The 14,075-nt window shown below is 35.9% G+C and overlaps 1 protein-coding gene across 1 annotated transcript in view; it reads right to left on the bottom strand.

Annotated features, from left to right (window-relative positions):
* LOC308631648 (DNA excision repair protein ERCC-6-like 2) overlaps window positions 1-14,075 on the bottom strand; it is a gene marked incomplete at its 5' end in the record, with an annotated part of 80,202 nt that overhangs the window by 37,700 nt on the left and 28,427 nt on the right. Inside the window, 2 exon segments of the mRNA XM_081263028.1 lie at window positions 2,543-2,695; window positions 12,483-12,582. Of these exon segments, the coding sequence (XP_081119154.1) occupies window positions 2,543-2,695; window positions 12,483-12,582 (253 nt within the window).

A 14,075-nucleotide genomic window follows, 5' to 3' on the forward strand; every position in this document is an offset into this window, starting at 1 on the left:
CTGGACATACTCCTCCCACAGGGACTCTGCATTTGTTCTCTTGGTCTAAGACCCACATTCCTCCCTTCACCTCTTTGGAGATGCAAATGCAACCTTCACAAGGAGGGCATCCTTAGCCATCTCAGTCTAAAATTGTGATGCTCTTTCCTTGAAGGTCCCTATTTCCTTTCCCTGCTCTATTTTTATACTTGGAACTTATCATCATATACTGTATCTTTCACTGACTTACTTTGTTTATTGTTTGTTTCTGCCAATATAATGTAAACTTCTTATAGAAAGAAGTTTTTAGAGGGGAGGAGAGGGGGGATAGTAGGGGATAGGAAAGGTAGCAGAATACAACAGTCACTAATATGGCATTATGTAAAATTGTGGATGTGTAACTGACGTGATTCTGCAATCTGCATTTGGGGTAAAATTGGGAGTTCATAACCCATGTCAATCTAATGTATGAAATATAATATGTCAAGAGCTTTGTAATGTTGTGAACAACCAATAAAAAAAATGTAAAAAAAAAATCAAATACAAAACTTGACAGAAAAAAAAAAAAAAGAAAGAAGTTTTTAATCTATTCATTTATGTATGTCTAGCTCTAGGAAGAGATAGTCAATAAATATCTGTGAAATGAACTCTCAATATCTATCTCTAAAGGAAAACCATGAAGATGAAGGTCAATACAAGATAGAATTAAATTGCCCAGAAATCCTAAGATTAAAAGTGCAATATAATTCAAATTTCTCCATCTTAAAATATTTCAAAAGGCCCCCATAATGCAGGCCTTGGAATAATAAAATATCTTTTGGCCAAAAGCACCATGAATCTAACCAGGTCAGAATAATTTAAATTCTGGTTGGTGACAAATAAGTAATCTTAATTCCAAACTTAATTTAATAATCAAATACCAGTGATATGTCAAGTTGTTAAAGATACTTTACCACAAATGAAATGAATTTAATGACAGGATGGCCCTGTCATTAAAAAAAAAGAACTTCTGAAGAAGAAACAAGATGCACGGTGGACAACCAGAGAACAAAAGAACTTTCCACTTAATAACTTCTCTTCCTATTTTGTTTTACATAATACTTGTTTAACAAAGGAATAGATGGTGATTCTGACAGGATAAATAATCAAATGCTATTTTTACAGGCAATGATTTTAAATTATAAATATGGATATAGGCATATTGGGTAGTACTCTGAGATGAAGGGACTATCTAGGGGTAGAGTGGAAAGATGGAGGACAAATAAGAGAAATGGGAATGAAGAAGTCCATGAAAGAAATGGCATATTCAAAAACAAGGGGAAAAAAAAGAAAAAAGAAAAGGGGGGGGGAGAAAATAACTTTAAGTGGGCCATTCAATTCAAAATCAGATAGTTAACTGTAAAACAAAAACTCAGCAATAAACATCAAACACTGTTTAATAGTTGCAATATTTGCAGGATACAATTAATATATAACTTCTTTTTTTATCCACAGTGGATCTTTTTTTTTGCGGGGGGGTGTGTCTTAGGGATTGAACTCAGTGCTCTACTAGTGAGCTACATCCCCAATCCTTTTTGAGACAGGGTCTATGTTCCCCAGGTTGGCCTTGAACTCAATAATCTTCTTGCCTCAGACTTCTGTGTCTCTGGGATTACAGGTGTGTACAATGGTCCCAGGTCCACCAGTGATCCTTTTGAACTACCACTGAACTTGCTCAATGTATAGTGACTTATATTATTTATTCATTATGTAAACAATCTCTTCCACCGTCCATCAAGATAGTCAAAGTACCTCAAGGACAAGAACCAATTTTTCCTTAAACTTTATGGTACTGACTAAATGAATACATTAAGGTTTTACTATAAATTCCTGAAATTCTCTGAGTTTCAACTTCCTCATCGATGTAGTAAGGAGATTAAAAAAGAAGACTCAGAAAGACTTTATGATACCCATATTAACATTAATTAAAAGTAGACTAATATCCTTAGTACTCCAGCATATTAAAAAATTTAGTTTTTAAGTAGACATCTCATTTGAAGAATAAGAAACATCTGTATGCAGAGGATGAACATAACTGGGAGAGTTTGAAATATTGGTGTGGAATTTTTATTGGGAACAGAAAACAAAAATCTCCATGAGACAAGAGAGTACATCTCAAGGAGTATGTGGTAACTTCTAATCAAAACATATTTTATACTTCTGTTTATTCAGGATTTAATTTTATTTTATTAGTTCTTGTTTCTTCAGCAGCTGCTTTCAAAATAACAAACATCTCTCTGCCTGTCTGAAATGGCCTTTGGAATCACACTATCTCAAACATATATTTGTATGTGTGTGTGTGTGTGTGTATGTGCATTATTTACAACTATGCATGAGAAAATCTTTGTCTAGAGGTATACCAGTTTATTTCCTACTTCTCTAAAAGTAGAAATTCTAAACATCAGTATTTTTGATAAGGAAAACCAAAAGTTTCTCTGAAAATGCACCAATTGTATTTCAAGTTTCCTGTGGGATAAAACTGTAGTTAAAATATTATTGAAAGGGTCAAAGAATAATTTCATACCTCCAGGATGTCCCTCGTAAGACAAGATCCTTGGGGTCTTAGTCTGAAGAGATTATAGGTCCCAAAAAGTTCTCCTCGATGCTCCTTTGATCCTTGAACTGCTTCAAAATATCGCTTGGCATTTTCACTTCCAACTACCACACAGTGAAGTTGCTAGAACAACAACAAGAACAATAACAACAAAAAATTCAAGATGTTTTTGAAGTATTTGCTCCAACAATATGTCAGAACTTCCTGGCATTCCATATATATACAGCATTAGCTAGAGCAGGTGGAATCTTGGAATCTCTTGGAGGAAATTTTTTTTTTAAATTTCCCTGGCAGATGTTGCCATTTTGGTGAGAGAATAATAATTGGCCAGTCTTATTGAAGCAGAGATCTTACATTTCCTGTTTTATCTGTTTTCTAAGAAGTGAATCAAAATCACATATTTATGTAATATATCCACCTGACATGAATGTTTAATAAAAACATACACTTCAATATATTTTTACTTTTTAAATTCATTTCAGAGACTATTAAAACTGAGAGAAGTAATCACTGTGTCACTAAAATTAAATTATAATCCAAAGTAATACAATAACCATTTGTGTCCAACTGATTGTATCACAATTACATTGTCAACTAACAGCCAAAACTCTATTGCTGTTGTAGAAAACAATGTCGAATACAGAAAGAACACTGACATAGGGTCCTTAAGGACATTTACCATTTTAGGATCAACATTCATGTGCACTATATGCTGGATATTTTACTAAATGTTATGTAAATATGTAAACTTAAAATACAACCTGATTAATCCCATGTATACCTTAAAAGTATCTTGGAAGAAACAAATTAAAAAATCTACAGAATGGAAAATAACTTCAGTTTAGGGATGGAGGAATTAGTAAGAAGTGATGCTTAACTTTCATTATTGTCGGAGCTGATCTGCACTGTCATGTTATTCTAGACAACTAAAATTCTTGTTAGTAAGACCCACCATTTATTGAACACTTCCTACGTCTACAGCATTTTATTTTACATTCTCTCATATATAACCTCTGTAACTTCATAAGATATTATCTCCATTTTAGAAGTAACAAATGTAGAATTTCTCTATTTTATAAATAAAGCAACTTAAGTTTAGAGAAATTGATTTGCCTAGGGGTGTCAGCAAGGTGTCATTGCTAGAATTTGTACATGGGTTTAGCTGAATTGAAAATTGATACTCTCAACAATTTCTCACATAGAGGATTGCTTTTTTAAACAAAGCCTTATGATTTTAGTTTAAAAAGTTATAAATCAACATATCAACTTGATCAGTTCAGTATCAATGGCCCAGAAATGGGGGCTACAATCCTCGGAATACAGATTCACAAAAGCAATTGATAAGACTAATGACCAGCTGTCTCTTTTACCCTTGCTGCTGACTCTACCTTTAACCCTGACATTGTTGGACTGTAGATCTACAAACTACAATTACTAAGAGAAGCTGCAAGCCCTGAGTCTTTGTAATTTTCCTAGCAAAGGTTTAGCCACAAAATTTATTAAAAGTACATTATTTTACATTTAAACTTTAAGTTTTCCAAAGTGGCTTCAGTACAAGAAAAATCAGGTTTTTCCTTCAGTAGGCTAACCATAAAAATATCATTGTATAATTCAAGAGGGTAAGGGAAAAAAAAAACCACAACTAGAAAATGTAGCTTACATTCTAGCATAAGAAAAATTCACATAAGGTCATAAAATGCTTGGATTTCATCATGACCACAGATAAGATATGCAAGAAAAAAGTTAAAAGGATGTGCTCATGTTAAGAAGTTCAAGGGCCCTTCTCTCATTTTCAAAGCCAGCAGCCTTGCTGTCTCATCTGTGTCACCTGGTCCCCTGCTTCTGCCTTCACATCTTCCTCTCTGCTATCTCTGACCCTACTGTCTTCTCGTGATTACACTGGGACCACCCCCAAATCCACAGGGATCAGGAGATTAGGAAGTAGACATCTTTGGGGGACCATAATCAGCCTATCACAGTAAATATATGCAAAAAGAATGACAGGGACATGTCAAATGACACAGAAGCTTCTTTCAACAAATTCCCATTGGCTAGACACAAGATGATTTGAAGATCAAAGTAAATAGCAAAATTCAATGGGTTGAAAATTGTTACTAAAATAGAAACCCATGAATCTACACAGATTAAATAAATACATAGAAGGGGAAACTTTTTTAATGGTAGAATGCCAAAGAACAAAACTGAAAGAATAATGGAAATAGAGAAATCACACCTGGCTTTCATCATAGGGGCAGCTGACTCGGGCAGAAAGGCTGATGAACACATAAATGGGATATTGGTGTGATTCTGGAGACCTCCCTGTGAACTACTTATCAATTAAAATGGTAACAGTGATCACTGTGCAGTGGAGAAACCCGCAGGTCACCATGCTGTGCCTTCTGACTGATGTGATGAGAAGGCATGGCATCCTGTCTGTGGCATTCCTGCCAAGATTCCTGGCTTGAGTCTGGACAAGAAGCTAATGGATCCAGCTAGGTCAAGGGACATCCCACACAAGGAAAGGCTTCCTGTCTGAAACAGTCATCATGAAAGGCAAGAAAACACCTAAGTAAAAATGTAACCATGATCCTGGATTGCATCATAAACCAGAAAGGAAAAAGGGGACATCTGGGGAGAGCTGGGAAAACTAAACAGGTCCTAAGGGTTACAAAGTAATGATCCATCAATGTCAGTGATCTGGGTAACTGAAATGAAGAGGGGTGAGTTGTACAAAAATATGGAAATCTGTTCTTAATGCATAAAGCCATTTTTATATGTTCTTCTAATAGGAGAGTGACTTGCTTTTGAGGAAATATACACTGGAGATAAAGTCTGTGACTTTCTCTCATGTAGGTCAGAAAAAGATAAAAGATAAGATTTAAGAGAAAGAAAAAGCAAATATGTAAAATATTACCAACTGGGGGATTACGGTGAAGTTTGGGGGTTCTTTGTGCTGTTTCTGCAAATACATTTTTCACAACGAGATGAATTTCTGAATGGCAAATTTTAGAAAGCATATAATGCTTCAAACCTGAAGAAGTACAGTTGCTATATAAGTGATGTTTTCATTTTTAAAAAAGTATAAAATACCTGAATGCATTATCACAACCAGATGCAAAACAACAACAACAACAAAGACATCAAAGTCAAAGTCCTTCTTGAACAACATAGATCCCCTTACTAGAATCCTAATGCCAGGTGTAACTCTCTAGATCTCTTTCAATGTAGTTACAGCTATTTCTATAACCATATTAAAATAGTATAATGCATAGATACTATTGATACCTGCATATATTGTCCTGCAAGTTGCTTTTTTGACCTACTTAACAATGTCTCAGAGACGCTGTCACAACATTGCATATGACCCGACATCTTACAGTCTTTTTTTCCTTCTTCTTCTTCTGTTGCAGAGTAGTCTGTGATTTGGGTCTACTCGAATTTTTTAAAATATTTTATTTTTTAGTTGTAGTTGGACACAACACCTTTATTTCACTTGTTTATTTTTATGTGGTGCTCAGGATCGAACCCAGGGTCTCGCACGTGCGAGGTGAGTACTCTACTGCTGGGCGACAACCTAGCCCCTGGGTCTACTAGAATTTTTGTTATCATTCCTTTATTGTTGGACACTCAAGCTGTTTCCTTTTTTATTCTTAAACAAACACTAACAGTGCTGAATATGAATCCTTGTCAACCCTTTCTGAGCATTTTTGTCAGGTTAGCCTCTAAAATAAGTGTAACAAGTTGTATTCTCAGCAACAGTATGTGAGTATTCCAACAGCATCAGCACTCTGTCCAGCAACCCTCAAAACAAAACCATAATTTAAAAATGTAGAATGTTCAGGACATGATAATATTTTATTTTGCTTCTTTAGGTGTGTGGTTAGTGTTCCACATGAGCATTATAACCACTTGTATTTTTTCTTCAGAGAAATGCCTACTTATAGTCATTTTATGGGTTTTGGAAAATTTTTTTTTATTGGTTGTTCACAACATTACACAGCTCTTGACATATCATATTTCATACATTAGATTGAAGTGGGTTATGAACCCCCAATTTTACCCCAAATTCAGATTGCAGAATCACGTCGGTTACACATCCACAATTTTACATAATGGCTATTAGTAATTGTTGTATTCTTCTACCTTTCCTATCCCCTACTATCCCCCCTCCCCTCCCCTCCCATCTTCTCTCTCTACCCCATCTACTGTAATTCATTTCTCTCCTCATTCCATTATGATCAGATAAAATGCACGGTATTATCTCCACCCCTTTATATTTACTGAGGGTTGCCCTATGGCATAATATATGGTCTATTTTTGAGAAGGATCCATGGGCTGCTGAGAAAAAAGTATATCCATTTGATGATGGTTGATATATTCTATATATGTCAGTTAAGTCTAGGTTATTGATTGTGGTATTGAGTTCTATAGTTTCTTTATTCAACTTTTGTTTGGAGGATCTGTCCAATGGTGAGAGAGGTGTGTTGAAGTCACCCATGATTATTGTGTTGTGGTCTATTTGATTCTTGAACTTGAGGAGAATTTGTTTTATGAATGTCGCAGCACCATTATTTGGTGCATAAATATTGATAATTGTTATGTCTTGTTGGTGAATGGTTCCTTTTAACAGTATATAATGTCCTTCTTTATCCCTTTTGATTAACTTAGTCTTGAAGTCGATTTTATTCGATATGAGGATGGCCACCCCTGCTTGTTTACGAGGACTGTGTGCGTGGTATATTTTTTCCCATCCTTTCACCTTCAGCCTGTGTATGTCTTTTCCAATCAGATGTGTCTCCTGGAGGCAGCATATTGTTGGATTTGTTTTTTTAATCCATGATACCAGCCTATGTCGCTTTATTGGAGAGTTTAAGCCATTAACATTCAGAGTTACTATTGATATATGGTTTGTACTTCCATCCGTGTTTGATTATTTATCCTTTTTTTAAAAAAAATTAGTTTGTTTCTCCATGATTATCTTTCTCCTCGCCCTCTGTCTTTACCGAGGCACTTCCTACTGATGGTTTTGGTTATTGTTTTTCATTTCTTCCTCGTGTAGTGTTTTGCTCAAAATGCTTTGCAATGCTGGTTTTCTGGCTGCAAATTCTTTTAACTTTTGTTTATCATGAAAGATTTTTATTTCGTTGTCATACCTGAAGCTTAATTTTGCTGGATACAGAATTCTTGGTTGGCATCCATTGTCTTTCAGTGTTTGAAATACATTGTTCCATGACCTTCTTGCTTTCGGTGTCTGTAATGAAAAATCCGTTGTTAACCTTATTGGTTTACCCCTGAATGTAATCTGTCTCCTTTCTCTTGTAGCTTTTAATATTTTCTCTTTGTTCTGTATATTGGATATCTTCATAACAATGTGTCTTGGTGTTGGTCTACTGTGATTTTGTGTGCTCGGTGTCCTGTATGCATCTTCAATTTGTATATCTGTTTCCTTTTTTATTTCTGGAAAGTTTTCTATAATTATTTCATTCAGCAGGTTACTCATTCCCTTGGTTTGAATCTCTGTGCCTTCTTCTATCCTGATGACTCGTAAGTTTGGTTTTTTTATGTTATCCCATAACTCTTGGATGTTTTTCTCGTGATTTTTTACCAGCCTTTCTGAGTTGGCTAGACTCTTTTCAAGATGATATATTTTGTCTTCATTATCTGACGTTCTGGCTTCTACTTGCTCCACTCTGTTAGTGGTACTCTCAATTGAGTTTTTAATTTGGTTTATCGTTTCCTTCATTTCTAGAATTATTGTTTGATTATATTTTATAATCTCTGTCTCCTGATAAAGATGCTTAACTTATTCTTTTATCTGTTTATGTAATTCATTCTCAATGTGTTCTTTCGCTGCTTGAATTTGCTGTCTTGTGTCCTCTTTAAGGTTCCATTCCATCTGTCTAAGGTGTTCCTTGAGTTCTTTATATGACCATTTTTCTGATGACTCTAGGTCCTCCTGAATATTTAGGCTGTCCTGCATTGTTTGTACTCCTTTTCTTCCTTGCTTTTTGAAGCTGCTCATGTTACTTCTTGTTCTGTTTGACTGATGAGTTACTGTTTACTCCTATAAATTTATTAGATGCTTGGGAGGAAAGGTATTAGAATGGAAGGGAAGAAGTCACTAAAGAGAATGAGAGTAAGCAGGTAGAATTCAAGGAAGGGGGGATAAGATAATTGAAAAGAAATGAAAAGACAAAAGAAAAATATTCTTTTAGTTGTAGATGGACGTAGTACCTTTATTTATTTATTTTTATGTGGTGCTGAGGATTGAACCCAGTGCCTCACACACGAGATGAGTATTCTATTACTGAGCCACAATCCCAGCCCCTTGAAATTTTAATATTTTGTAGATGCTGTTCGAACTTTACATATGACAAAATTCCATCCTCGTCTCTCTTCTCATTTGGTTTTCAGTTCCTGTGCCATACAGAAATTTCATACAAACATGTAGTCAACCTTACAAGATTTTCCTTAGAGACTGTGTTAGTTTCTTAGTGCACTGGCTGTCATAAAGTGCTATAAACTGAGGGCTTAGAACAACAGAAATTTATTGTCTCTCAGTTTTGGAGGCTTGAAGTTGGAAATCAAGATGTCTGGGCCTCTTGGAAGGTTCTGGGTGTTGGTCCTTCCTTGCAGCCACACGGCTCCTGTTTCTGCCTCCCTTGTCTGTGAGATTAGTATTCAATTCCTCACTTGGAGGCTTTGTGAAAGATGCTGTGTTTATGTTCCTGGGAGGCGGTGGTCTGTAATTTTCTGTTCCTGCAATGCCTTTGTCTAGTTTTGATGTCAGAAGTCTTCTTTCTAAAATAAGTCGGAAGCATTCCCTCCTCTGTTTTCATGAAGAATATTAGATGTTTCAAAGAATCCAGCCCTTTAGTCATCTGGACTAGGATCTTTCTTTGTGGGAAAGTTCCAAATTAAAAATTCAATTTCTTTGCACAATATAAAGCTATAATTTTCCCTCACTTGAATTATTGCCTCTAAGTAGCCAGAACCACTAATAAGAATTTAGTTCTCTATTTAATTCTAGTATTATAAGTGATGATGTTTTTCCTCCATATAAGTTTGCCTCTGGAAATTTTAAGAATTTTTCAATTTCTCTTTGAGTGTTTCATGCTTACAGAGAGACGGTGTAAATGCAAATCCATGTCCATTCATTCTATTTAGAACTTGCTGGGCCCACAGAATCCAGATTCTTGTTTTCCACTTTTTCATGTTTCTTACCTTTTTAAAAAATTTTATTTTTAGATGTAGGTAGACAAACACAATATCTTTATTTTTATGTGGTGCTGAGGAGAGAACCCAGTGCCTCAGACATGCAAGGCAAGAGCTCTACCACGGAGTCCCAGCCCCAGTCCCAGTCCCAGTCCCGGCCCCAGTCCCTTTTTAGGGTTTCCTGTCTTTCCCTCTCTTCTCCTCTTAACTCTAAGACTGATGTTCAACTTCTGGATCTAGTCGTTGCATCTCCTCACTTTTGTTACCTATGCTCTATCTTTGTCTCTTTGCTGTATAGCCTAGAACTAGTATTTAGCTTTTACTTTTTAGATGGATGATCTGCCTGCTGCTCTGCCTTCTAGGTCTGGAGTTTTTCATTTTCTGAATCTCTCTAGCGGATTCTTTTTCTGGTATTCTATTTTTGTTTCTGGGTCCCTATAACCTTACTTACCCTTTGGAGATATTATTTATATTTCTCTAAAGTCTCTTATTCTTTCTTCTTTTAATTCTGTTTTCTCTGTTTATTTCCCCTCCCTTCCCCCTCTCCTCTTCTTTTTCTTCTTCCTACCTGTATTAGTTTCTTATGGCTCCTGCTACAAATGATCATAAACTCAATGCCCTTAAACAAAAGAAACTTATTCTTTCACGATTCTGAGGCCAGAGGTCTGAAGTCAAGACCCCTGAGCAGAAGCGAGAGTGCTGACAGAGCTGTGCTCCAGCGGGGCTCCAGGCACATATCGTGCCTCTTCCAGCCTCTGCAGGCTGCCACATTCCTCAGGTGGAGGATGCATCTCTCCAGTGCCTGCCTCTGGTTACACTGCCTTCTGGTTACCTCCTGCCTATGTCCAGTTTTACTCTTCTTCTTTCTTATAAGGACAGTTTTGCATAATCCAGGATAATCTCCCCATCTCAAAATCCTTAAATTGATCACTTATGCAAAGATCCTTTTCTTCCTATAAAGGGCCCAGGGTCAGGATTTTTGCGTGTGTGTGTGTGCACGCACACTTTCGTTCGTGCATGCATGCATGCATGCATGCCAGGAATTGAACTGAAGAGGTGCTTAAGCACTGAACCATATCCCTAAGCCTTTTAATGTTTTGTTGTTGTTGTTGTTTGTTTGTTTGTTTTTAAATTTTGAGACAGGTTCTTGCTAAGTTGCTTAGGGCCTCAATAAATTGCTGAAGCTGGCTTTGAACTTGTGACCCTCCTATCTCAGCCTCCATCCTCCTAAACTGCTGGGATTATAGGTGTGCACCACCATACCTACCTAGGACCTGGTATTTTTGAGGGATATTATTCAGTTCACTACGGTGCCTTTCTCATGGTGCTTATTTTCCTAAATTGTTCAGTAATTATTTTTGGTTGGCTGCTCATCTGCCTTTAATACCTTACTGCTTATCTCAGCCCTTTGCCATAGTTACTTGAGCATGGCAGGACAGCACATATTTGCTTCTTCTTTCAGCCTGCTCTCTACTGACTTCTGTCTTTAAGCATTCCTTACAATTTATGGGCCCCTGGGAAAACTCTTTTTGCTTTCCAACATACTTATATTCATTTACTTATTTCGGGATTTTTTTCCCTAAAAGATTTGAAGAACATTTGAGAGGCTACAGTGTACTCCGTATACACCCTTCATTCAAACTCCAAACCACCTTTAAAACCTATTTACATTTACAAGATAGTCATCTTTGTATCATACAAGTTCTGAAAAATTACCTTGTCTCTTGAAAACTTTTTATTAGATATCATTACATGGTATATATTATGTAATAGGCCATTAAATGAGTCCAGATGAATAAGTAAAAAGGAAATATATAAAATAATGGGTTGAGAAAGATTACCAGATTGACAAGACACTCTCACTGAGACAATATTCTACAGAATAGCTCCTAATTTGAAAAATACCTTACTTTTTCATAATTGTTTAGAAAAAAATAATTTTCAGTAGTTGAGCTATACTGAAGAACAAAAAGATAAACTACTTCTTATAGAGCTAAATGGCTTAAGAAAAAACAAAAACTGCCATGTACAGTTCCATTTATAGAATGAAGAAAACAGCATAAATATAAGATTGGACCATTTTTAGGCTAACTACCACCACATGTGGCAAATGTTTGCTCTTAAATAGATGCCAACTGAACATATAGGGAGCAATTCAAGTTTAATATTTACAATTAAACTTGAACCTCATTCCGGATCTTCTCAAGTGAACAGTTATAAATGAAATAAATATTGTTTAATTAGAGGTAGAAATGGAGCAGTAAGTGATATCCTGAGCACAATGAAGAGTTAATGCAATTTTAGATAAACACTAAAAGCAATATAGTACAGTAGCTAGTGTGCTTGAGTTCTAGTAATATAATTTCTAGTACTATAATTCTAGTACTATAATTTCAGTTTCATTCACTATGGTGTGTCTAAAGCAGTGCTCCCCAATCTTCATGTCACGGCACATACAGAAAAGGGCAATGTGAGCTGATTCATAAGGACGTTAAAGTTTAAGAAGTACTGCTCTAAGAAACTTTCAGTACTAAAATTTAATGAACCCAAGAATGAATCTGTTTCACAGAAGTGTAACCAAGAGCATGTTTCATAATCTTATTAAATTCTATATTTTAGAGTAAAATTTAAGGTTATTATAGTAATTTGCTCATAATTTTTGAAAACAGAAAAATGTTTGCTTCTTAATTAGTATCTGTTTGTATACCTGTCGTAGATACATGATCTCCTCCACAGTTCCCAAGGATATCAGCCTAAGCACTTTAACATCTCTGCACTGTCCAATCCTGTATGCTCTGTAAGATTAAAAACAAAACCAAAAAATCACATGAAGCAACTTTGGATTCAAGAGATAGTTTTGGATATAAAAATGGAGTTTTATTAAAATTTTAATTAATTAAAAATAAATATTTTGTTTAGGTATGTTATATTATTCAGTAATAATGCAAAAACATAAATTCATACAAAAGTCTTATTATTAAGGAGAAAGTATGTTAGGAAAATATACATATCAATTTCATTTTTGTTCCCACTGTCTAGTGTCTAAGAACTTCACAAATTCAATATTTTCTTTTATGGCAATTTTTATGAATGGATTGTTCTCAAATAATTTCATTTCTATAAAACTCCTCAAAATGTAAACTAATCCAGAGTGATACAAAGCTAATTACTGGTTACTTGGGGACAAGGGGATAGGGAGGGACAGGAGGGATTAATTCCAAAATGATACAAGGGAAATTCTGAGTGTGATGGATGTGTTTGGATGTGTGATGGGTGAATCTTGATTGTGGTCGTGGTTCATAGGTGCAGATGCATCAAAACTTACCAATTATATATGTTCAATAAGTTTGTATGTATGTATGTCAAGTATGCCTTAGTAAAACTGTTCAAAAGCAAAAACCATACAAAATAAAATATACCTTGGGGAAAAGCAGTGAATGAGCTAAAAAGTAGGCAAGTGGAGATCTGGAGACCACATCCACAGAGGTATCAGTTCAGAGAAGATTCAGCCCTCTGTTGACTGGTACCCCAGGTATTCAGATATGGACTACAGTACACTAATTCAGCTCTAACCTGGCTGACCGTGGTGGTTAAAACTGTGGTCTGTTCCCTGAAGTGCTTCATAGCAGGCTTTTTCAAATGTTCTGAATGAGGTCACCTGTTCCCAAATCCCTTTTATAACTGCTGAGGGAAACAGGAGCAAGTCCCTACTGCCTATGTGCTTGAAAACGTTACTTTTGGGGGAAACTAATTTTTCAACTTGTAAGGTCACTGTATCTATTGTTATATTTGATGTTCCCTCTGTCTCCTTCACACAGGGAGAAGATATGAGAGATACTAGGCAGTATCTTGGGTCCTGCAAATCTCATGTCCCCAGAAGGGAACAAAGGTTCTTGCCTACTCACAGCTGGGGGAAGCTGCCTCAACATGCATAACTATTAATTCCGGTAACCAGACTGGTCAGTGAGGGGATGAGGAAAAGACAGTCACACAAATTGAGATGAAGTTGAGTCTTGGTGGTTCACTAAACCTTGATAGGGAAATAGTGACCATGAACCAGCTCAGCATGTTGATCCTATAGGTTTTATCATTAAAAGGGTTGTTGTGAGGTAATTTCTTCAAAGCAAGCCAAACCAATGTCATTAAGTATGAACAGCTCGATTATGATTACCAGCTTATGCCCATAACTTTGTACCCCTAAGCAGCTGTCTGAACCTCAAGGTAAAGAACTTATAAGCTCCTTAAGAACAGAGATTCATCATAGCAACTGAGCGGTCGCCATGGGTGC

This window comes from Spermophilus citellus (assembly GCF_964194105.1).
Source record: "Spermophilus citellus genome assembly, chromosome: 12".
NCBI lineage: Eukaryota > Metazoa > Chordata > Mammalia > Rodentia > Sciuridae > Spermophilus > Spermophilus citellus.